The sequence below is a fragment of the Acipenser ruthenus genome, chromosome 10 (genome assembly GCF_902713425.1).
Source record: "Acipenser ruthenus chromosome 10, fAciRut3.2 maternal haplotype, whole genome shotgun sequence".
Classification (NCBI taxonomy): Eukaryota; Metazoa; Chordata; class Actinopteri; order Acipenseriformes; family Acipenseridae; genus Acipenser; species Acipenser ruthenus.
In genome coordinates this window covers 43,401,108-43,425,354 of record NC_081198.1, presented here as the reverse complement: position 1 = coordinate 43,425,354, position 24,247 = coordinate 43,401,108, and the positions used below count along the sequence as shown (strand labels likewise).

General features: G+C 35.6%; 1 protein-coding gene across 2 annotated transcripts in view; it reads left to right on the top strand.

Moving 5' to 3' along the window:
* Positions 1 to 9,490: 9,490 nt before the first annotated feature.
* Positions 9,491 to 24,247, top strand: part of LOC117409106 (glycerol-3-phosphate dehydrogenase, mitochondrial-like) — a 42,788-nt gene continuing 28,031 nt past the window's right edge. The window contains exons 1-2 of one of the 2 annotated variants that reach the window (XM_034014756.3): positions 9,491 to 9,628; positions 16,393 to 16,499. In XM_034014756.3, the coding sequence (XP_033870647.1) occupies positions 16,401 to 16,499 (99 nt within the window). In that variant the 5' untranslated portion in view covers positions 9,491 to 9,628; positions 16,393 to 16,400. Of the gene's footprint in view, positions 9,629 to 10,329; positions 10,519 to 16,392; positions 16,500 to 24,247 lie in introns of those variants that run through there. The other variant, XM_034014750.3, reaches the window with a different exon arrangement.

The window sequence follows — 24,247 nt, the reverse complement described above, 5'->3', positions numbered from 1 at the left end:
ACCCCATCCCAAGAGAGGCGCATATTAGAAAACTATAATATCAAGATGTAAACAAATGTAAAGATGACAAATAGTCTGCGGTCTTGGTTTCCCAGAATCACTGTATTGTTAGTTTCACTTTTTATTATTATTATTATTTTTCTTTTCAAGACACCAAAGCAGTAGATGGATAGTGTTGGTAGCATCAACCGGTGATCTCGTTCATTTGTGTGTCGTTGTATTTCTTTATGCAATATTAAGTGGATTAACTAAAACAACCGGCTGACAACTAATGCATAACGCTTCCCTTTAAACGTGTTGATTTTGATCAGGTATTGACTTTAAAAATAAGGATATCTGTAAAATGATGTGAAAACATCATGTGAACTGTTTTGTGAGTGTGCTGGGGTTTTTTTTAAAAATGTTATTTTATTTTTATTTTTTATTTGACACAAACAGTTATTTCTCAGAATACCCCACCCAACACACCCACACGCACATGTTTTGAACATTTGCCATACCCTCCCCAGATCTATTACTAATAGTTATTCATTTTAGCATACCTTTCTGCCGATTAGTCTTATTTATTATTTACAGACATTGACAGTGAACTGATGTATGTTTGTTTCCGAATTTAGAAAGTTAAAAACGAGTGGGTGTGCACTTTTTTACGTGACTACCTTAATTTCCCCCGCTGCTTCTGTTGTGGGAACAGACAGAGAGAGCTCATTAAAAACAGTAGAGCAGCGTCACTACTCGTGGGCGAACCAATCTACTCAAACGAAAGGGAAAAAGAGATAAAGAACGGCAGAATGTAAGGTGACGCAGGGAACGCCGTCACTGACGCAACCAACAGTCTCTGCCAAAAATAGCAGCTCGAGTCTTTTCTTCTCTCCAGCGATGTATTATTATTATTACACCAGATCTGTGTTATTGATCTTATAATGGGTTGGGGTTTCACCGACTATTTTAACTGCCATCGGAAACACGAGTACCAATGGGGCTTATTGTTAACAACGAATCCAGGGCGTTTTTCTAAAAAATACTGTATTTATTTTAAACAGCAAGGAAATCGGGAGAAATCCCTCGGTACTTTACAACGCAACTTGTTGATCAGTATTAGAGATTAATATACTTCAGTGCCTCTCCCCAGCAACAACAATAGGCTAGTTTGTTTCACACATTCTGGTGAGTTACATTTGTACAGACCATTGCTCCAAAGCCCAGTTGTAGTTTGTATGTATATTTTATCGTCATCTTAAGGAAAAAGACTCACAGTTCACAGCACAGTTAAGGTATACAGTGTATTTTTTTTAAAGAAACTATATGAAGGTAATTTAGATATTTTATTTAACATCATGTAGTCAAAGAAACTACACAATTATATCGCAAAAGTCTACCGGAAGCCATAATAGTAGAAGGCTACAGTATTTCATGTTAGATTTCGAAATATCACATATTTCAATTATTGTCAGTTTTTCGTTATGGACAACTACAAAGAGATGTAATTTAATGTGTTTACATAACATTATTCATTCGACTTTATGAAGCACGATTTGTTAATTCTATAGAGTGATGCAAAACTTATAAACTTATGGTCATAGCTATACTTTTATACACTGAATGGTACAGCTTCAAATTTGTTCATTATTACTTAAGGCATTGTCTCTTTTTCACAGTGCTTAACTGTCACGTATAAGCTGTACTTATAAGATAAAATACCTATGGAAAACAAATCTCATTTAGGAATGTTATCTTTGTTTTGTGTGTGTATATATATGTATATATATAAATGTGTGTGTGTGTTACATGACACAACCCAACATTGACATGATACAACAGATGCATGTATTTGCATTAATCAAAATGTTACGCAATTAATAGTATGTGTAGTACTCACAGTATACAATACGCTTGCAATTCCTCATGTTACAGATGAACGCAGTCGGCATGTGTCTGCTTGACTTGCATGTCCATCTTCTCAAAGCGTTTTCTCCAGTCAACTCGTATTTTTTGAAAGCAGGAAATTCCATGTTAATGTTACAAAACCAGGACTAAGCCAGGGTACATGAGGCATTTAAAAACGTTAGTTAATTGTTTGTATCTAGTTTGTGGTTTTACCTTCCTAAGTAAATTATCACCTAATCTACCAATCAGTTTATTTTTATTTAATTCTTTATTTATTAAAATGGTGCCACATATATAGTCATATTTACACAAGGACTTTTACATGGTCGAATTTTGCTATATGGATTCTTCAAAATCATATTATATGTAAAACAGAGTAAGTTCAATTTGTAAACAATTGTGGTTGGTTTCTTATTATACAATTAAAACAAAACAAACAGTAATAAAGCAGATTTTAGTTTCATTTAGAAACTTTCTTGCTACAGAATACATGGTGTCCTTTGGATCCGAAAGAATTTGCTCTTTCCTGCAGGTGGCGCTGGTCTTCATAACCCACCAGTCAATCACAATGAAGCGTGTACAGTACAATGTATTTATTTATTTACAACATTACAATGCGTATTTCTCTGCATTTAAAATAATTCATGATTCATAAGTAACATCAGTTAAAAAAAGACCTACAACTACATCAAGTAAAAAAAACAATGCATACAAAAATAAGTCTAATTTGTATTACACCTGCACTTTGATAATATTTTTCTGAACTTTGAAATCAAGGGGCACATATTATTAGACTAATTTTGAACTAGTTGGTGATTAAGCATCATTTCAAATGTATCATTGTATCTAAAAATAAAACACAAAAGCACAAACTAAACAACCCGTTTCAAAATGTAGAAGCACTCCCATGTGGGATACAAACAATGGGACCAATTCAATTAAGTTTTACCTTGAGGGGGAGCTTTTTAGCACAGTCCAAATTCATGCAATAAACAGCATATGTGGAGCAATAATAATAATATAAACTAAAATAAATAACGTGAATTTGTCTACACTGTAAAACCAAATAACGTGTGACTCGTTTAATATCTAAATGGCATATGTGTATAGTAAAATAGAAACGTTATATTCCTAAACAGCAGTGTTTATACGTCATTAGGTGTAACAATGGCGTTTAGTCTTTTGGAACTCTAAATAAACACCAGCCCTGTTATAAACGCCTACAAATGTTTAAAAAGTGTTACAAATCTTGAACATGACCAAGAGTTTACAAAATAAACATTTGAAAATATAACGAATTGGCCAATATGTTACTTAATGTTTAGGTACCTTTTGAAACCAGAATTGCTTTACAGAAACTGCCTTTTCTGAAAACTATTCCTGAGTGCAAGTAACAGCTTTGCTTTGCTGAAGTCAATTTATAAACACGTGTAAACGCAACCACATGCTTCTTTACATTGAAGTACCTTGGACAATTATCAGTCTACCAATTAATTAATTGACAGATTAATTCTGAATAATTGGTTTATTAAAGTATTTATATATATAATATCCTAAATCTACAGCTATTCATTTGCCAATTACAATTAAGGGTTTAAATTGCAATTAAGGAATTTAATTGTCCATTGAAGAGTTGAATTAGTAAGTACCTTATTTATATGCATATTTTAATTGCCAATCATTACTGGGGAGGGAGATTATCAAGTGCAATCAAATCAGCAGTATAAAGTTATTTCAGAATGTTGAACTGACAGAAAATAGTGTGTAAAATTACAGTTACAAGAACAGGTGGGATTAACAAGAAACAGTAAACATGTCTACAGTACAGGGTTTGATTGAAGCATAATCACACATGACAGGCAATTGGAAAAACTGGCATTAGACGTTATTCTAATCTAATATATATATATATATATATATATATATATATATATATATATATATATATATATATATATATTAGAATAAATACCAACAGAAACTTTTTTTAATGACATACGTTTTGACTAGAAGTCTTTTTTACACAATGAAAAATACTACTTTTAGTCAAAACGTTTGTCATTAGTATGACACAATTAGTAAGAACAAGACACGAATTATGTGCACATTTTGGATGAGATGCAACAGTTTTGTATTAGTGCAGTTGTGGCTCATTAAAAAAAACTACATAACAATCCAACAAGACATTTTTTTTTAACTTTTTGTAATGAAAGAAAAACAACTATCTTGTGTCAAAACCTCTAAAATAAAGAATGTTTAATATGTTGTCAGTGAGGATATAAATCATATCCTTGGGTCATTTCTTCCTATATGCAAAAAAAAAGTATAACGGACTGCAGAAGACAATAATATGTGTTTTTTTCCTATTCTTTCTTAAATGATTAAGGATTGTAGGGATATGACTTTTATAACGGGTATTCTTGCAAAACATTTCACAACTTTGTGTGCGTGTTTGTGCGTGCGTGCCTGCGTGTGTGTGTGTGTGTGTGTGTGTGTAACTTAAGAAAGTATTTTTTAAGACAAGATTGGCAACTTAATTTCCAGTAGCCAACAAAAGTTATATCATGCAGATGTGACAAATCAAGAATCAGACAGACAGACACCACCACAACCGACAAAAGGGGTTCAAACCTAATAGCCATTTTTTTCTTTTAAATACCTTAACCTGAATTACAGTTATATTTTGTTATGTATATGTTGACAGACAGTCAGGCAGGCTGACAGGCAAGGAGACAGACGCTGATATGCACTATGCTGTAGGAAGCAACTAAACACAGCTAAAATATTTCTTATACCATTGCAATATCTGCTAGGGTATATGTTAAACAGTAGAGTATACTTGAATTATAAGAATGTGTGCCTTTGGTCATCATGTAGACAATACTGGGTATAGTATCATTTATCACGTTAACTTAATATACAGCTGTTTAAGTCGCTCTAAGAAATCTATCATTGCCAGTGTGGTGTCACGGTAATTTCATTCAGAATGTGAGTGATTGATTCACTGGAAGGCAAAAGGCTAAATAAACCATATGCCGACATGTTGCTTCCCATATGTTATTCGAACATCCATGCCCAGAAACCGTTATGTAACATCTGGAACACCATCCAGCTGCGTCTAAGTCACGCCTTTCTAACCATTATTGACCATACTGAATGGAGATAAATAAGCCTGTCAAGAGTATACTAAACAGATACATATTTACAGTATATAACAGAACATTTTACATGCATGAAGTGTGTTACTGTTACAATCCATGTCCTTCGCTACTTTCTGTAAAGCCTCTGGGTTAAATTAGATCCACATTAGCGGTTCCGCTGTATCAAATAGAAACATAAAAACATGTTTGTTGTTCAATTAGTTATCTTGACATATTACATTAAACCAAAGTTAAAGTACAGACTAATGTTTAGTACTGGTAGGCTAGTCTATATTATTCGGTACACTCATCTATACATTTATCCAAGATCACTAGTGTTTCTCAGTTAAAATAAATCAGTTATTTTATTTACAATATTTGAGGTACCCTATACTTTAAAGCAGAGCAGGCTAAAGCATGCTGTGCCAATTTATATACATAATTGAACTTTATAGCTCAAATAAAACACGTTTAAACTTCGACTCAATAGGTAGTACTTACTGTTTATCACATACCCCTCAGCAAAAATGAATACATTTCTTCGTTGAGGTATTGTTATTTTTTAAAACACGTTAACTTGCAGGCAAGGGCCAAAGAAAAAACCGTCATATTTCCCTTGTTTCCCGTTGTTGTCAGAACGCATGTGGGTCCTCTAAAGAAATATGTATTTTTCTTAGTGTGGAAGTCAGCGTTTCTTTCCCCAATGTCACTTCTGAAATGGGACAGACGTTCAGCAGATAAAAAGTCTCCATTGTGGCAGTACAACGCAGTCCAGGGCAGCGACACTATTGTTCAACGCAGGAGCCAAGAGCGTCACTGTGCACGTCAACAGCACCAATTCTCCATTACGTCAGTTCCAGCAGTTCGGATTACATGTGTTTAGTTAACTCAGGCAAGCAGGAATAACTTTCCATTGACGGCGTGTGGGATTAGATAGGTGTGATGTGCCTTACCTGTTGAAACCCCACATAGTAAAAATAAATAAATACAATACTTTCTAATCTAGTTCAGAAATCAATGCAAGAAATGTGACAAAGAGCTTCCCATTGCATACAGAAATAGAGAGCACCATTATTCATACTATAATATTCGAGGTACCAAAAGTAGATCAATCAAGATACACTCAACTAATTCATTTGTTTTCATCCACTGGATATTCCAGTTGACAGCTGTAGTGAGTTACTTACAGATGAATGCTGCAGTAACATAAATACTGTATAACACCCCCATGCACAATATAGTAATAGCATTGTACAGTACACCGGTGTAGTATACAGTGTGATTGTGACCAGGATGATTGCTTACCTTAAGTGAAAGAAAAAAAATGCATCACTGTACAAATGCGAAAGGAGATTTATTTTATAGCAAATAAACCACTGAACTACATCCCCACTTGATATAGCTACTTTTTAATATATAAAGAACTAGATGTGAAATCTATGACGCTATATCAAAAAAAACAAAACACTTCCATGCAACAGTTTTCAGGAATAAATTAATCAGAACATATGTCTGTTGGTACTGTAGTTCAAAACAACACGAACACCTGTAAATGTTTTCTACACATAAGAGCCATCAACTAAAATTAGTCTTTCTCCCAATATCTTTATAACAAAAAAACAAAATTGAAATGTAATGGGAAAACTGAAAGAGTTCACTTTGGAGTGTTGCTTTGCATTTGGTTGAAACAATTTACTCTGCTGTTCAGACACAACTTGAAGTGGTACAGATAGAATCACAATTAGTAGACTGCCACATATAGGCTTTGACAGTGCCACTTGTACAAGACCACAAGAAACAGCCCCATGGCTGACTTAGAAGGGCACAACTGGCCCACACTCCTTCTACTCCCCTCCAAGGTGACGCAGCCAGACAGGTCTATCCAGTGGGCCGGATCGGCCAGGGTAACAACCTGCATGCCCCCTGCAGCATCACTGGGGCCCAATACAAAGCCCTGGTCGATACTGGCTCAACCATTAGCCTCATGCGATATGGAGACAGACAGAGGTCTAGATAAGAGCAGTAACCGGGCAGCTTGCCCCAATTCATGGCTGGAAGCACTTGAGGGTCCAGCTCAGAGGCCGGAGAGTGGAGCATGAGTTTTGGTCGGTGGATAGTCACGACTGCTCCATTGTCGGGCTGGACCTGCACAGCAAGGTGGTGGCAATGCTGGATCTGGGTCGCAACATCACAACCCTTGTTGCAATGATAGAACTGTAGTGTATGACGCCAACCAGGATTCGGTGGCCACGAAACCGTCAACCAGTGGGACAGCGGAGCAGGTGGTGCAGGAACTGTGGTGTCGGAGTCGGGAGGGCTTCTCGAGGGCTGGGCAGGAGCAGCTACAGGACAGATCCTGCAAGCGGACGGAAGCGCTGGCAGAGGGTGGTTCCCCAAGCTCTCCGGGAGTCTGTGCTACAGGCCGTGCACAGAGGACCTGGCATCGGCCGCTTTAGTATGGCCAAGAATTTGGGGCACCTGCAGGAATGTTTCTACTAGGGGCGGTGCCGGCAGGATGTCAAGACCTTCTGCAGCCTCTGCAACGCCTGCACAGCCTGCACAGCCAAGAAGGGCCACCTAGAGCGTTTCCACCCCCACTCCAGCAGTACCAGGTGGAGCGCGTCGCAATAGACATCCTTTGGCCTTTTCTACGTTTCCAAGAAAGGCAACCGGTTCATCCTTGTGGCCATGGATTATTTTAGAAAATGGCCTGAGGCATATGCCATCCCGGATCATCGTGCAACCACCTGTGCCAACACACTCTTGGATGGCACGTTCAGCCAGTTTGTGGTACCTGAGGAGCTCCACAGTGACCAGGGACGGTGGATGTCGCCTACAAATTTGTGCTGACACACATCACTGGGGCTGGTCAGTGACAAAAGTGGACATGTGATACTCAGTGCTGAGGGGGCGAGACATCCAGACGGGGGGAGCAAGTGTGGGTTTATTGCTCCCGGCGCCAAAAAGGACTGGCCAGCTAGTGGCTGCGGGACCTCGCAAGGTTTTGAAGCACCTCTCAGAAGTGGCGTACCAAGTAAGGCTCTGGACCAGGGGCCGGGTGGTTGCCGGAATATATTTTTAGCTAACTTGTACGTTTTTTTTTACTGTAATCTCAAGGGTTCCTTAGTTAAACCTTCAAATGTGACAACCCACGACTGAGATACATAAAAGTGGTTGTTTGCATAAAACACCTTAAGTATTAATATTAATATAACTCTTTAAAATGAATATTCATCATAATTGTCCCCATCAAATGAAATAAATAGTTGCTATATGCAACACCCTTGGAAAACCTAAAGAGAAATGTTAGGTGTTTTATGAAATGTACAGAGCCAGAAAATACAATTATAAATGTAGAACTAGCAAAATCGAACTAACATTTATACCATGCATTGCACATCAAGATTGTATTGTATTGCAATAAATGTACAAATAGAAAAAAAGGCATGTCACTATCAAGAGGCTGAATACAAAGACAGCTTAATGATGTATTTCACTGGTCAGTCAAGTAAAACTTCATGGACATCTCTGTAATTGTAATCCTGTAGATGAAGTACACTTACTAAAAGGCAAAGTGCATCACCTAAAGACCAGCTGTAAGAAATAATGTGCTCTGGCTTTCTCAGTACGATTGACAGTGAAACAGTCTGTTGAGACTTAAAGAGAAAGAAGTAATCTTAAACTGACTGTAACCTGCATAGCAAGTGAGTTCTTGAACGCAGCAAGTGACAACCAGTTCTACAGGCTTCATATTAAAAGTGTGAATAAAGGGCAACAACCCAAAGGACTGGTGCACTGTGCTAGTTTACATTTTTTAAGAAAGGTCAACAGGCATAGTGTGGGCACTCTCTAACTATTAATCTTATTTCATGCCCCAGCAAGATTCTTCTTTTCATCCTATTACTCAAAGGTATTGAAGCAAATACTGGACAGGATGCTCACTGTAGCAGACTGAGTATTTGATTAGAGGTCCTTAAAATATTGTGTGTATAAAAAAACAGAGCAGATCCTCTGACCCAAGTAACAGAACTGAGCTATTTGTTGAAAGTGACATACAACATGCTTATTTTCCATTGCCTTGTCCGGGTGGACTAAAATCCAGTGGAACCAGATAGTTGCATCTGGAATTGGAAAACCAATGAGATGTAATATTGCCATGAAAAGTGTTCTAGGCAAATAGCAAGCATTCTCTGCATATGAAAGTTTGCTATAAAGTTGCATTTTGGATTCTGTATTTGGCTGTTGCAGAAAATAAATAGTGTGTGACAATTTCTTGAAGAACATGAAAGTTACATAGCCCCCTGAATGAAGGCTACCATGGTGAATGGAGTATTAACCTATAATTGCTGAGACCATGTGCTTGGGGCTGCAACGGTTCTTGATCAAGTGTCAAGTGTCAACGTTCTTTGGGAGACCCACGAGACAGTCAGAAATTCTTCTGCTGGGTTGCCGTTGGCCGCAGTTCTAATTCAAGGACGGATGTTTACATTCCAACTGGCTCACAAGTTATCTGTCTCTGTGCACCTGTTCTGCAATGACATTGTATTTTCACTAGAAATAACACTTGACAAGTATAAGGAGCCACTGGACGTTATGAAAAGGTGTGTAATAATAATAATAATAATAATAATAATAATAATAATAATAATAATAATAATAATAATAATAGTGTTATGTATTGAATACACAACGTTCAAAAGCCGTTTAAACAATAACATTATTACAGGCTTACATACAATTATTGTTAAGTAAGTTTATTTTCTGTTTTTAAGTTTCATTTACCGTTTATTATCGGTATTATTTATTATTACTCTGTGTCTAGCTTTGTGTTGCCTTTTTTGTGATTAAAAAAAACAACAACCGTGATAATAGAACATTAATTATTTAAGGCAAAACTCTAATATTGTTAAATTGCCACAAGAAATGTGTACTATGTGGAGGGGTTTCAACGGTACTTTATTATGGGGGAAAAAAAAAAAAAAAAACAACAACATTACTGTACGTCTGTATTATATTACGTTAATGGGAGACCAGTTAAACAGCCCTTTCCTTAAACACAGTTAGTATCAGGAAGTACAGTCTAATAATTATATTACTGAAATATTATGTTACTAAATGTATTCACACAATCATATTTTAGACCTTCTGCCGGTTATTTTTGTGTAAAAATAGTTAAACATGTTGTTTTGCAGACTAACTTCAGGAGAACGGACCGCCTCTGTTAATAATATAATTGGTGGTGGGTCAATTTCTTACAATTCTATTGGATGTGTGAAGTGTCACAAGCACAGTACTTACTTCCGGTTAGGTTGACGTTGCGGAACTTGTTGTATCTGTTACTTTTAAGAAAGAATTCAGTTATGTGACATGCATAATCTTGTGAAAAAATAAAAAAATGCCTGCAGTGAATAAAGATCGAATATAGTTTAACGTGGTGTGTGTCTGCTAATATAGGGTTTACATTACGCACAACGTCTGTCTGGATTGTATTGTAAGTAGTTGATTTAATTTAATTATTGTAATTTAGGTTCAGTTAAATCGACGTTATTACACATTTTGAGGGGCTGTGTTGTGAATGGATGTTTGTAATATATAGGTAGGCCAAAGGTAACATGTGATTCTACATTTGTTACTGTTGTGAAGTGAGCAAGAAGAAGAAAGCCTGGAATTGGAAAACCAATTACATGTAAATGTTGTCTTTTTACATACTTAAATAAAGTGACGTTTAATCAAGTACAAAAACATAATATTGAGGTATTGGTGTTCAGTTTTACTGAACCATACTAGCAAAAGCATATTTCTTTTCCTTGTTTTGGTGATAGTGTAGATTCATGAAGTACCAGTGTAGTGTTATAAAGTGGTACATCGTCACAATGTGGTACGCATACCAAAACTTGACCCATGTAATGTTAGAAAGTGGTACGCTGTGAGATTTTGGTACAGGTGCAATCAGTTGTGACGTGATGTGTTTTCCTATTGTCAAACAGAGGTACATTTACCATTAATTATACATTATTTTTTTTGCAAACTTAAACTGGAAACAGACAATCAATTTCTTTAAAAAGAAAAAACATTCATGAAGAACAACACAAAATGAGAAGTCCGCCGCAAAGTTGCAGAAGTAAAACATGTACAAGACCCAATGTATTGCATATGGTAAATATTTGCATAATAGTGATAAAATATGATAAATTAAATTGAAAAAGAAGAAAAGGACCGAAAAACAGCATAACGTACCAGTCTTGAATGGGCAATTCTGTGCTTTTTAAGCAGAAGTTGTTTAGGCATGCGTGAGCAAGCAGTGTGCTGCGCACCAGTTTTTACCTGCGTACCTGAAAATAACACCACACCGGTAGATTCTTCAAGATTTGATAGAACCGAAGGAGTGTAGTGCTCATTGGTTTCCTGTCTCCATATTCTTTTTTTGTGTTAAGGCTGTTGCGATATAACAGTGTTACATAAGATTGTATACTGATACCTTGTAAAGCTTACAGAACAGTCCTTTCCAATGGTGTTTCTTACCTCATTTTGTGAAAGAAAATAAATAAAAAGTGTTTTATGCTGTGTACAGACAATGCTTTCCTATATATAGAAAATATCATTTGTCAGTTTGTCATGTGTAGAAGTGTGTTTATGCAGCACGGATTTATTAAGTAGATAACATATACCTATAATATGTGTGGGCTTGATTCTGAAAATGCTTTATTACCAAATTTGGTGGGAATATGCTGATTTATAGGATTCTTATTGTGATTCTTGTGAATAAGAATTCATAGTTTCAACCGTTGTATTATTTTGTGATCGATGATCTTTCCTTTTGCGTTCTACTTGGATTCTAGATATTGGACAGTAAGCAGGAAAGAACTACTAAAGGGTAGTGTATGCAATGTTACTGCAATAATTGGGCTCACAAATGATGGTATCCAAAAGTCCTTTCATTCACAGTTCTTGGGCTAATGGAGAAACCTTTTCCCAGCACAGACACAAATGAATCCTGTGCTGCAGTGACCTGTATATCAGTAATGGTTGAATATGCATGAGTCATTGTGTCATCATGACTTGCACTGTAATTGGCACAACATTAGTAATGACTCCATTGGCATCTCAGCCTCCCTGCATATTCATGGAATTGAAATCTTTCCATATTTCTATAAATGTATTCTGAAGCTGCAGTTGGCCTATGTGCCATGTAGATGTGATCAATTGCCCTGGTGTAGTTCAGCAACCTAATAAAACTCATGTTTCATTCTCTCTCTGAGGATTGTCTGTCATTCAGGGAGAGGAAGGTGGGGGTATACACTATTTAAGGCATTCGCACCAAATGGACTTCCTATACTACAAAATAACTTGGTGACAGGTCACTCACAGGTGGAAATTTGTTTGTAAAACACCTCCTAATAATTATCAGGATCATATTAATTGTTTTGAAACTAAGCTGTTTTGTTGGTATTGTTTGTTTAATATTAAGTGTTGCCATAGTAGTGTAATTGTGCTAATTTGTTAGGTTGTTTTGTGATGTGGACTAATGTTCACTGGGGGCTAAGTTCAGACCATCAACCTCGCCCATAGTCTCCAATATAGCCCACTTTGCAACCTAGCCCTGCACTAACTTAATGAGCTTGACTCAACCACAACAATTTTGTATCCCTGTTTGACTGGTGGAAAAGCCATTTTCTGTGGACACATTTACTTCTATGATTCTTTGTTCTATATCTATATTGTTCTATATCTTTCTTTATTTGCACATATTCCTACAGTCTTTGTAATTGTTGCCAAAGAATCCCAGAGTGGATGGTGGAATTATCAGCAGCTTTGCTTAAGCTGTAAAGCTTTCTGTATTTGTTTAGAAAGAAAGATGGCAGGATTCTCATCCTGTGAATATCTAGTCGTGCTACTGTATTTCCTACCCACAGCTTTTATTGAAGGAAATATTATTTAATTAAAGTCATTTTTACTGAATCTAAAATGCAGTGTAAAATAAACAAGATTGTACATTTTAAAGATATGCAGTGCAACCAACCAACCAACCAACCTCAACAAGACTTATATTATGGTAGTTAAATAGAGCTATATTTTAAAGAAATACTTAGTTATTCCATATCATATGTAACACCATCTTCTCAATGTATAATGAGTGAGAAATAATATCTATATAGTGTATTATCAAAAAGTAATAATCTTCAGATATATGGAGGCGTTTAGTAGAACCTCTTGTACAATTTTGATGAAACTTTAAAAAGACATTCTTAACATAACTTATTGATAGTATCAGAACCTGGGAGTGTCTGTCTAGCTGCATGTCAACACATACACTACACTGTAGTGGATGTAGGTCATGGTGATCTACTTTTTCATGTTACTGACAGATCTTATGTTGTATTTACATCCATGGCGGAAGATGAATGTCACTGACACGCTGTTTATTTATTTGTTACTGTCATATATACCAGTATTTTATTAATCATTGTCAATTTTCAGCTGTAGGGTGACCTTATGGATATTTGTTTGAAAGCAGACTGTGTGGTAGCCTAACATATTAATGGCAAATTCCCAAATTCTGATTACTGATAAAGAGAAGATCAGGATTTAACATGAGATGAAAAAGCTGTCAGTTGACTTGTGATAGGGATGGTTGGGCTGATGTGACATTATGTATTACGTCTGACTGTAATGTTTCAAACAGGCACTTTGCCAAGTAGAAATGGTCACTATTTGCTGTGTGCTTTTTAAAATTACCACTCATAACAAACTTTAATTAAAAAATATATCCAAACAAATTTTAAGAAATATGCTACTCGTCACAGGATTTTAAACAGTTATTTTGGTATATTCTTTCAATTTCTAGCAGTGAAGTCTCAAACAGCGACTGTTTTGAAAGCTCTTGGCATTAACAGAACAACAAAAACAAAACCAATGTGTTTTCAAAAGGAATTGTTCTTGCAAAAAAACAGATTTTTCAGGTTTATGTTAAGGATGGGAATTTTAGACGTTTAAACGTATAAACTCTGAAGAAGTAAAACGTTTAATAATATGCTAGACATATAACCGGTCACATGACAAATGTCACCGCATATTTTTTTATGAATTCAAGGAGCTTTTCTAATTGGTGCAACAGAAAGATTGACACTGGGGCGGGTTTTATTCTCGGTTGATCTGGCGCTTCATTGGTGCACTGTGTGTGTTAATGCCTGTAGTAGGCGTGGTATGGTATCAATTCCACAGCGGGGTTAAATAATGTTAATGACCAGTGTTTTTTTCTGAGTTGGTTCTATATTTAAAATGGCATCTCTAAACAAAGGAAGTACCACAAAAACAATGCTTCACAGTTTGAAATAAAAACATTCAGAATTATTGTGGTTGGAGTTACTGATGGCAATAAAAAGCAAACATCCATAACAACATTTGCTATAGATTTGGCCAAACATTGGGCTTGATCATGTTATCCCCTGAGGACAGTGCGTGTGAATCGTGAATGCAGCAGTTTTGAAATCTATGTAAGATTATCCTAATACTGTGCCAACCCATAAAACAATAACAGCGAGGCTGGAAAAACTTAAAGAAAATCATGCTGCAGCTGTTCATACAAAGCTTTCAAAGGGAGAGAACATTGCAATTACCACAGACTCATGGACCCCATTCCCCAATCTTCCCATAGGTAGAAGGCTTTTTTTTCACTTGAAATTGTTCTGTAAGCTTTTGGACCGAACAGCCATTTATGTTTAGTACAGTTTTTATTTGTATGTTGGAACTACTGCACTAAAGTAAAGGACCACTGAGACACAGTTCAAACAGGTAGTCCAGGCATCTATTTTTACAATTTAATGTAAAGTTGTGTGGATACGTGAATTTGAATACTTATTATTTAGTAATACTTGTCCATATACAATTAACTGCACAAGAAGGCAAACGTTATATTACTTAATATATTACTTGATTGTGTGTTAATTTGGCATTTAAAATAGGACTTGTGGCAATGTTTGGGAGGTTTACGTACACTAGTACAGTATGTAGAGGAGAGTGCTGTTTGATTCAAGTACTCGGAAATTGTAATGCTCAATCAACAACATAATCTCAAAAATCCCACCCCTACTATCAAAGACCACAAACAGAGGCAGACTTTTTAATATCAGTCACAGTGCTCTTTAAAATTCCAAAATATTGTGCTATTTTATCCCTGGTAATTACCTTTTTCAGAAGTGAAAGTATTTCCAACTTTTTTTCAATTGTAAGCACAACTCGCTTTCACTTTCGCACTGTACAGTGGCCCATGTTTTTTTTTTTAAACCATATCATTTGGGGCAGTTACTTATAACAAAAAATAAATAAATAAATACAAAAAAACGTAATAGGTTCCTGTTTTTTTGTTGTTGTTAAATGAACCTTTAAGAAACTATTCTAAAAACATTATACTATCCGAAAATGTGTTCAATATGTATATAGTATAAAGTTATATCTTCACTAGCAACATTAATTACAACCATAAATATAAACATTTCAATATATACTTTGATGTGTATGTGTTTTTTCTTTGCGATGTTGAAACATTATTTGCTTATTTAGGGTTTATTTGCTTCGAAAATACTAACCAGAGCTGCCAGTATCAGAATGTAATATAAAGTTTGTGTGTGTGTTTGTAGATATGGTTTAAACGTTTAAATGCTGACATTGCAAAGAGTTTAAACGTTCATGAAAATTTACCAAAAGCACATCCCTAGTTTATGTTGCTGCTATTTACCATGTAGTTTCAAGAATATAAAGTAGCCTACATGTATTGCTAAGCTAGAGAAAGGATGTACAAGTGACTTCCTTAAACTGCAGAGAGGAAATGTATGCCTTAAAATGGACTTATAACTATAAAATGATGTACTGCTTTGTCTTGACTGAACAGTTAAATACAAAAATTGTTATTGACTTTTGTTGTAGTGTAAGTCTGACAGATGACACACTAATTTACAGATGTAAATTATGTATATAAAAAGCTGCAATAACAAGCAAAAATATTGCCTTTTCTAGCATTTGTTAAAAAAATTGTTTTGCACCATAAAACCAGTATCTTTGTATGTAATTTCAACCTTTTTTTTTTCTCGTAAATTGGAAGGTACAGTACACTTTATCCTGGAAAATTGCATAAATATACCTGAACTAGGAATTTAATCAATAATTACCTCGTAATAAACAATGATTGTATCAGCCATTATCTGCTGGGACTGTACTGTGCATCTGTTTCTGTCTAAAAATGAATGTAATTAATGAAAAGAACAAAAAAAAAAGATTTTGCTATATAATAGCAAGACCTACCATTTAAAGTCAATCATCTGTTATTTCAAAGCTGCAGTAGATTAAGTGCAACATTATATTTCCACAGAGGAAGACATGGCATTCCGCAGGGCAGCAAAGAGAACCATTCTTCTTGGCGGTGGCGCAGTTGCTGCAATTTATGGCCTCTCACAGCTTTCTGCATACAAGAAACAGGTATGCTTTAATTTAAAACTGTGTTCTGATATCCTTAGGAAAGGAACTGTGTGGACACTGAAGATCCAGTGGCACTTATTGTAGAATAACACCTGTGTTCACCCATATCTATATACAGTTACTGTACCAAATTTGTTCTGGAAAAATAATGTATAATACCATTTCCTCAAAAGCCAAATATTCACTCATAAATTTGCTTATTTTTTCTCATTCCATTAAGATTTTCTTGCCTTGTCTCCTACTTTCTTACCTTCTGTAACGCTTCCTCATTCTGGGTGTTCTTGAATTTGTGGGAAGTGCTTTTATGTGTGTGTGTGTGTGTATGTATGTGTATGTATGTGTGTGTGTGTGTGTGTATATATATATATATATATATATATATATATATATATATATATATATAGAATATATATATATATATATATGTACTGATGCACAAAAGATGGATTAGTCAGATGTGACGGTCCTGAGCTGGTGTGGTGACCCACTGCCTTAACTGGTTTCTGTGGACTAGTCTGCTGATTGCTGAAGCAAAACAACTCATTCTCCAGGCAACTTCTCTCATAGACAGGCCGCCTTCAATCATGCCGATAGCAACCAGGCGATCTTCATTACTCAAGCGGGGCATGGTCGTATCTTTCGCTGTTCTTACGTTAATTAAAATCATGTATTTTCGAATGGCTATTTATACAGATTCTTAATCAGCTCATTTTGGCAATTTAAACTCAACTCACATACCAAACACTGAGCACCTGGCGTTTTTATGAAATCACATTTCTTCTGTCGAAAACCCAAAGCAAATTTAAAAACTTCATCTTGATGCATCTGAGATGACCTTTTATAGGTATTACGTAATTTTGTTACCTACACAGATTTATATGTTTCGAGGAAACCGCTTGACATGCTGACACAGAATAGCCAAAATGTGCTCTCTTGAACTGGAACGGTGGGCTTGTTCTTATTTGCCGAGAATTTGGGCTTCATAATGTTTCTGTGTAGGCCAACATGTTGAAGCACTTTACGAGAGTAACCAAATGTTTAAAACTAAAAGTTAATATCTTCAAAGTGGTTAAAACATTCATACTTTCATTGTTAGTATTCTAGTTTGTTTACATTTGTTAGCCTTGAGTTTGATCGAAGTTCAATGTAATGGAGCACTGTGCCTTTAAGAAATGAATAATTTGAACATTGGTAGGTGATGTCACAGATGACGTGTGAATATGTCCATGGACTTAAAAAAAGTGTACTGTCTGTAGTTGTAGCTTACTACAAAGATAAGAAATAAAAGAAAATATATCTAAAAAGCTTTACCATCAGTGAAAGAGACACTGCTTCAAGCAAACCTCTCTGTGAGTAGAAAAGAGTTTATTGTTTGTACGTATTAAAGAAATAATACGTATTGCTTTATTAAACATTTAACTCGAACTGTGGCAAAAAAAAAAGAGTCTCATGAAGTCTTGTGCGTGTTTCGTTTAAGGGTGCAACAAACACAACATATATTATGATAATAATAGGAATAATACATGTACTAATATTTGATATTGTAGATTATTAATTTGAAATTATTCAGTGTTGTGTGCAAGTGTTCGATATATGAGGTCAGTGGAGTGTCTTGAGGCATGTACTATTTATTTATTTTTTTTGCAAATATCAGGATGTTTAGTGTTATTTTTTGCTTAATACGCGATAGCTTTCGACAAGTTTGAAGTTCACAATAAAATCCAGTCCTGCGAAAGTCTTGCAATGTGATTTATAGCTGGAATTGAGTAGATTTGGTCGAGCGATAGCAAACCACTCCCCCTTCTCAACCCACTTGTAGTCAACAAGTGATAGCTGCGTTTTGAAGGGCGAAAGGGGCTTGTTTTGGTTCCACGAGATTTCGCTTGTAATTTTTTTTTGTTACCGCGAATGCTTTCACGTCCTCGTTCGCTAAGTGCTAACTTTGATTTGGTCTGGCCCTATGTTTAATCGCTGTTGCAAACCAATCCGCCCAAAAATACGTAAATACAGTATTTGTGTATTTTACCTTTTGCCTGCTTGTTGAAAGAAAGTCTCTGTTCTTGTAGTGCACATCCCCTCTGAATGTTGTCTGTCAATGTAAATTATCCTAATTCCTTGCTGTTCTATCTATCTATTTAAATTTAATATAGCAAATAAAGTAATAATAATCGAGAAAGAGTTTGCTGTCAGTGTCAGCAGCAATACAGTAAACCACAATACTATAGCAACTAGTCACCGGTTTGAATGACAGGTTGAAATCAAACAACTGCTGTCTGATTAGTTTCAGCAACTTTATTTAAGCATTTCACAGTAACAACACAGGCACGTCGCATCTCTTCTAAAGCCAGGAGAATGAGGCTTTATGAACACACACTGTGAACAAGTAACTGAACAAACAGCACGATCAGGATTAACACATACTGCAGATAACTAGATTATTTTTTAATTACTAAAACGTTTTATTTGATTTATTTCGCTAATAAATGTTAGGACCGAACGGTATCTTAAATACTAAAACTTACACAAATAAATGAACACGCATATCTGTACTTTTATTCTTTACAGTTTTACAGACAGTTCACAAAGCCCCGGGGGGCGGGGGCGGTCGGGCTCTGGGAAATATTCCATGAGAATTTAAGCCCTGGTTATATTGAAACTCTAGTACATTACAAGCTCAGAGGGAGCACGATGTGGCGAGTGACCTACCACTTGCTGTTCTGACTTGCGCTGGTTGCTCTGTGCTACTGCAACTCGACATGCTCGCCACATCTACATTCAAAATCTGAGCCTTGCATTCTGTCTCTTAAAGGGGTTGTTGCCTGGCCCTGATTGGATAGCAGATTCCCCAACCTCCTCAGCATTGATTGGCTGGGCGCTGTCAGTGTGCCACTAAACATGCTTGCGCTGGGTTTTTAATTTAATCAGAATCACACTTTTGGAGAACCCACTCCCTGCGGGGCAGATGTGATTGACTTTAACCACTGCGTTTGCGACTGCACTCATTTCATCAGAATAGAGCCCTTAGACTGTTGTGTTTGCATTGTGCATCAGTATATATGTATGTGTGTGTGTGTGTGTGTGTGTGTGTGTGTGTGTGTTTATATCTTCAATACTTTCCCTGGGTCTGTGACGCTTGTAGCTACTTGACATTGCCTCAATACTTCATTACCCGATTTATAAAGCTGTAAATATGTAAGCAACACTTTTGTTAAATTATGTACTGTAGTTATGTTGCCAAACAGTATGTTACTGCTCTCTGCTGTGCTTGGAACTGGGGGCCAATACTGTTTTAACTGTGATTTACTAATTGTCCCATTGCCCTCATAGCTTTTCAGTTTATCCAGACAGCAGTGGTTTTGAATATCCTTGCCCTGCCTTTACCAGGGGCTCAATAGAATTTAAAATGTAATTTTTTTATGAAGAAAGATACAAAACTTTTTGAAGGACAATAATTAAACTGTTTCAAAATTGCAGGTTTTTTTTTTTCTTTTCAAAACCTTTTTGTTTAAATATCCACTATTTGGCAAAGTGTATCTCAATAGATGGTGCATGAGGGTAATGACTGCCTAGCAGGATTTTTAGAACCAGTGATATTCTTACTTTCCAAATGACTGAAAAAGTTTGGTATATATAGTGTAACTTGCACTATATATGGAAAAAGAGCATACCAATGTCAACCTTGTAACATCTGTTATAGGCTAATGTTTCAGCCTTCAATAAATCCATCTCCCAAAGGGATTCAGTCTGAATCACATACATTTGACAGAATGTCAAGGCAAACCCTGTTACAGAGTGGATTGGATAACTGGTTTGGTAAATTTGAGTAATTACAAGTTATCTTCTTTAATACCAAGGTTTGTTAATTGATTATGGTTTGAAGAAATAACAGAAAAAACTAAAATTATATCTTGGCTGAACTGTAGCCCACTGTCTTGGAGCCATATAAAATTTATAGTTAAAAAAACTGTAAACTGCAGAGATAGGCTATACCTACATTTGATAAAAATGTAAGTCTTTTTTTTTTTTTTTTTAAAGAAACCTAAGACGTACTCTAGGTTCTGTGTAATGGTATTGTGTCTCCTGAACACAGACTGGTAAAAATGTATTCTAAAAAAAACTGAGTAGGGTATATTTTAAGATATAAATCAAATGAAAGAAAAACAACACAGGGATTGCAGTGGGTTCCCTATTTCTAGCTTTAGTTCAAGGCTTGTAAAAGCTCCTGTTTCCTACATTAATAAAATGTGCCTGCCGCTGTAGGAGCGGTATTTGAAAGTAACCCCAGGGAATCTATAAATAATAGCATTCTAGGATGCAGTTGCTGTGGCAATGCGGTTGTTGATTATTAATTAATTTGATTTTTTTTTTTTTTTTTTTTTTGACCAGCATAAATTAGCATTACTGTGGACAGCCCTTAAAAGTGCTTTTGTTACTGTAATACTGTTAATGTGCTTACATATTAGGCAAGAAAAAAAAAACCCAATATGCACCCAATTTTATAAGCATGTAATTCATTAAATTGCTGCAGGGTTCTGCGATGTTGTTTCATGAATACTACCTGAAATAATTTAGCTACTATATTCACTACCAGTTACTGCAGTGTTTGTAATGTGAATACAAAATGTTTCATTTGTTTCATGTTAAACAACCCCATGCAAAAATGTTTCAGTTGCTTGTGTATGGATGTTATTGTAAACTATGATTATGCCTGATAACTGTAAAGGTATGTGATGTGATTTCCATGAATATGTTGGGTCATACAGTGTTATGGAAAAGTGTTGTACCTCTACCCATCCATACACATTTAGTATTTTTGTGACCACCTTTAGTGTGGATGACATGGGAAAGCCATTGAGGTAGTTCTTCTACAAGATTGTATAATATCTTGAGCAGATTTTGTGTTCCTTATTCACGCATCTCAGTAATACACACGGTTGTTTTTGTTACGCTGGTCTACCTGTTGCTCTTCCCACTAATATGGCATCCAACTATCACACCTCATTCAAAGACATCTTTCTACTTTGAGAAATGGGGTCACATTGGCCTGTATCAGCTGTGGCTCAATCTTTTATACCTGCTTCAACCAGTAATTTACAAAAAAGCAACACCTGATATAGTATGTGCGTTAGATGCTCTACATTGGGGGTGGTACAGTCCTTTTTCCAGGATGTTATATATCTTGAAGCCTTATAGGTCACTTGCTAGTCCAAAATTTAGGATGATAAGCTTGGCAGACATCAATTGTTTTATAGATTGATTGATTGTTGCATCAAAACAGATCATACAGGTTTATGTTGCTGTTGCTTCCTCTGTAGTTTAAACAAAATGGTAGAATATAAAATTCTACAGATTCACAGTTGAAAGTTGTTGAGTTTGACATTGCAAAGTTTTTGCTAGTTAACTTTGTAGTTAGTTAACAAAAAGTGTTTGTTACTGGATGGATTTTCTGGGTCCTCTTGCTGAAGCCTAAAGTAAGCCAAATATACCTCTTTGAAAAAAATGTTGACGTCTAATACTGGTATTTGTTGTGTTATTATAACCAGTGTAATGACTGGAATAATAATTTCACCAGCGCTTCTGTTTTCTTTAAAATTTAATAATTGAATATGCATTAGACATACAGATGGATGGGTGTACAGACAAGGACACCTCCATATATGCCCACAATCTGATGCTCTCAATAATGTATGTTAATACTGTTAATACCAAGTTTCATCACAAGTTGATGTGTGGTCTTCTACATAAATGCAGAAATGCTGTATTACCTGCAAATGGAAACATGTACACTCCCATAAATCTCCAGATATTTTACTAAGTTGCATCACAATTGGAAAACCAGTTTTTCAGATTTATGGAAAAATGTCAAACTGCAGATATTGTTATATTTATATTTAATCCCGTTTGCTTTTAAACAGTGTTTATACAAACAAACAAACCATGAAAAAAAGTTTTCTGCCCAGAAGAATAATTTGCATGTAATTCAGCATCACAAATATTTTGCATGATTACAAGACAACCTGGTTGTTAATTGTCTGTGGTGTTTAAACATGCACATCTTTAGAAATTGACACTAATTATTAGATCTTGTTTGCTGTTACAGTCTAAATTGCAAATGTCTAGGTTCATTCACAGATTTGCAAGTCTAATGGAGCATGAACATGAAGAAGATTGATGTAATCATTTAGAATGAGTGCTAAATACAGAATGAATACGACGTTTAATCATTACTAAAACTCTTATACAACATACTTTGTATTGAATATTTCAGTTACTCAGTCCACCTTTTTAAGGGTCACTTAATCAAAATGCACACATTGCCCTGATTTGACAGTGTGGTGCTAATACAGCTAGATCCAAAACTAATTAGTATGAAGGTATGTACATTTATATTAAGATTAAGTGGAAAACTAGATAGTAACTTTACAAGTAAAGATGTGGGGCTTGCTTTATTGGGAAAGTGGTCAAAGTTGCTGATTTGTGTCAAAAGTCACATTGTTTACTAATTGTCTTATGCTTGGAATGTGCTAGAATTTGAAATTAATAATTAATAATTACAGTTATTTCAACAGTGGGAAGTAGCCTACTGAAAGAAGTTGATGCGGTTACTAAAACAGCTGTACCTCTTGATTGGTAGATGCCATTCCTGTTTTGACTTCATATTTGAATGTCTGAGAAGTAGAGGAAGATTTCATTTGCTCTAAGTATTTGTCTAACTTGTTGGGAAAGTGGTCAAAACGGCAGTTATTTCTAAAACTTCACAGACAACGTAGTTGGTGCGGTTACTAAAACAGGTGTACCTCTTGATTGGTAAAAGTTATTTCTGTTTTGATTTCATATTTGAATAGCAGAGAAGTACAGGAAGATGTCATACCCCCTAACTTTTTGTCTAGCTTGTTGGGAAAGTGGTCAAAATTTCAGTTGTTTATAAAAAGTTAGAGAAAATTTAGTTGATGCGGTTACTTAAACAGCAGTACCTCTTGATTGGTAAAAGTTATTTATGTTTTGATTTCAGATTTGAATAGCAGAGAAGTACAGGAAGATGTCATACCCCCTAACTTTTTGTCTTACTTGTTGGGAAAGTGGTCAAAGTAGCTGTTTTGTGTCAAAAGTTACATCGTTTACAGTAAATAGAATGTTGGAAGTCTGGGAGTTTTTAAACAATGGGGAGCTTTAGAATGTTGAAAAAAGTCCCATTAAAATGAATGATGGTGGACAAAAAAGGACAAAAAGCTTAATAGTTTAAAAAGTATAAAATATATCAAAAAGTTTTATACAAGCACACTATTCCAGACCGGTCTACACGTTTTAAAGTTTGAACGGCATTTCTAGCTTACACGGTGTAAGAGGAGTAGTGTGCCAAAAAATAATAAGAAGTAGTATGTTGAAGATTTAAAGTGGGGACTCTTGCTTCGCAAACCCCACTAATAATTAGCTAGTCTTAATAAATGTATCTTTGTACATAGCTATAATATACCAATATTACCTTGTTTCCATGGACAGCCACCTTGAGTGTGCCTGAATTAGCCTGAATTCTCCCAGAACTCGAGTTGATGGAAGCAGGTGTTTCCATGGTTTTCCGAGTTACCCGAGTTAACACATGAGTTGGGCAGGAAATACTTGTGAGTTAAAGATCATTCGCTGCAGTCAAATTGTCAGTGATTTAAAAGATAAATCCATCTAGGCCTAGTTATTCTTTCGCATTTGTTTCAGACAAGGGAAATAATGTGTCAGATGTCAAAGTGGATATG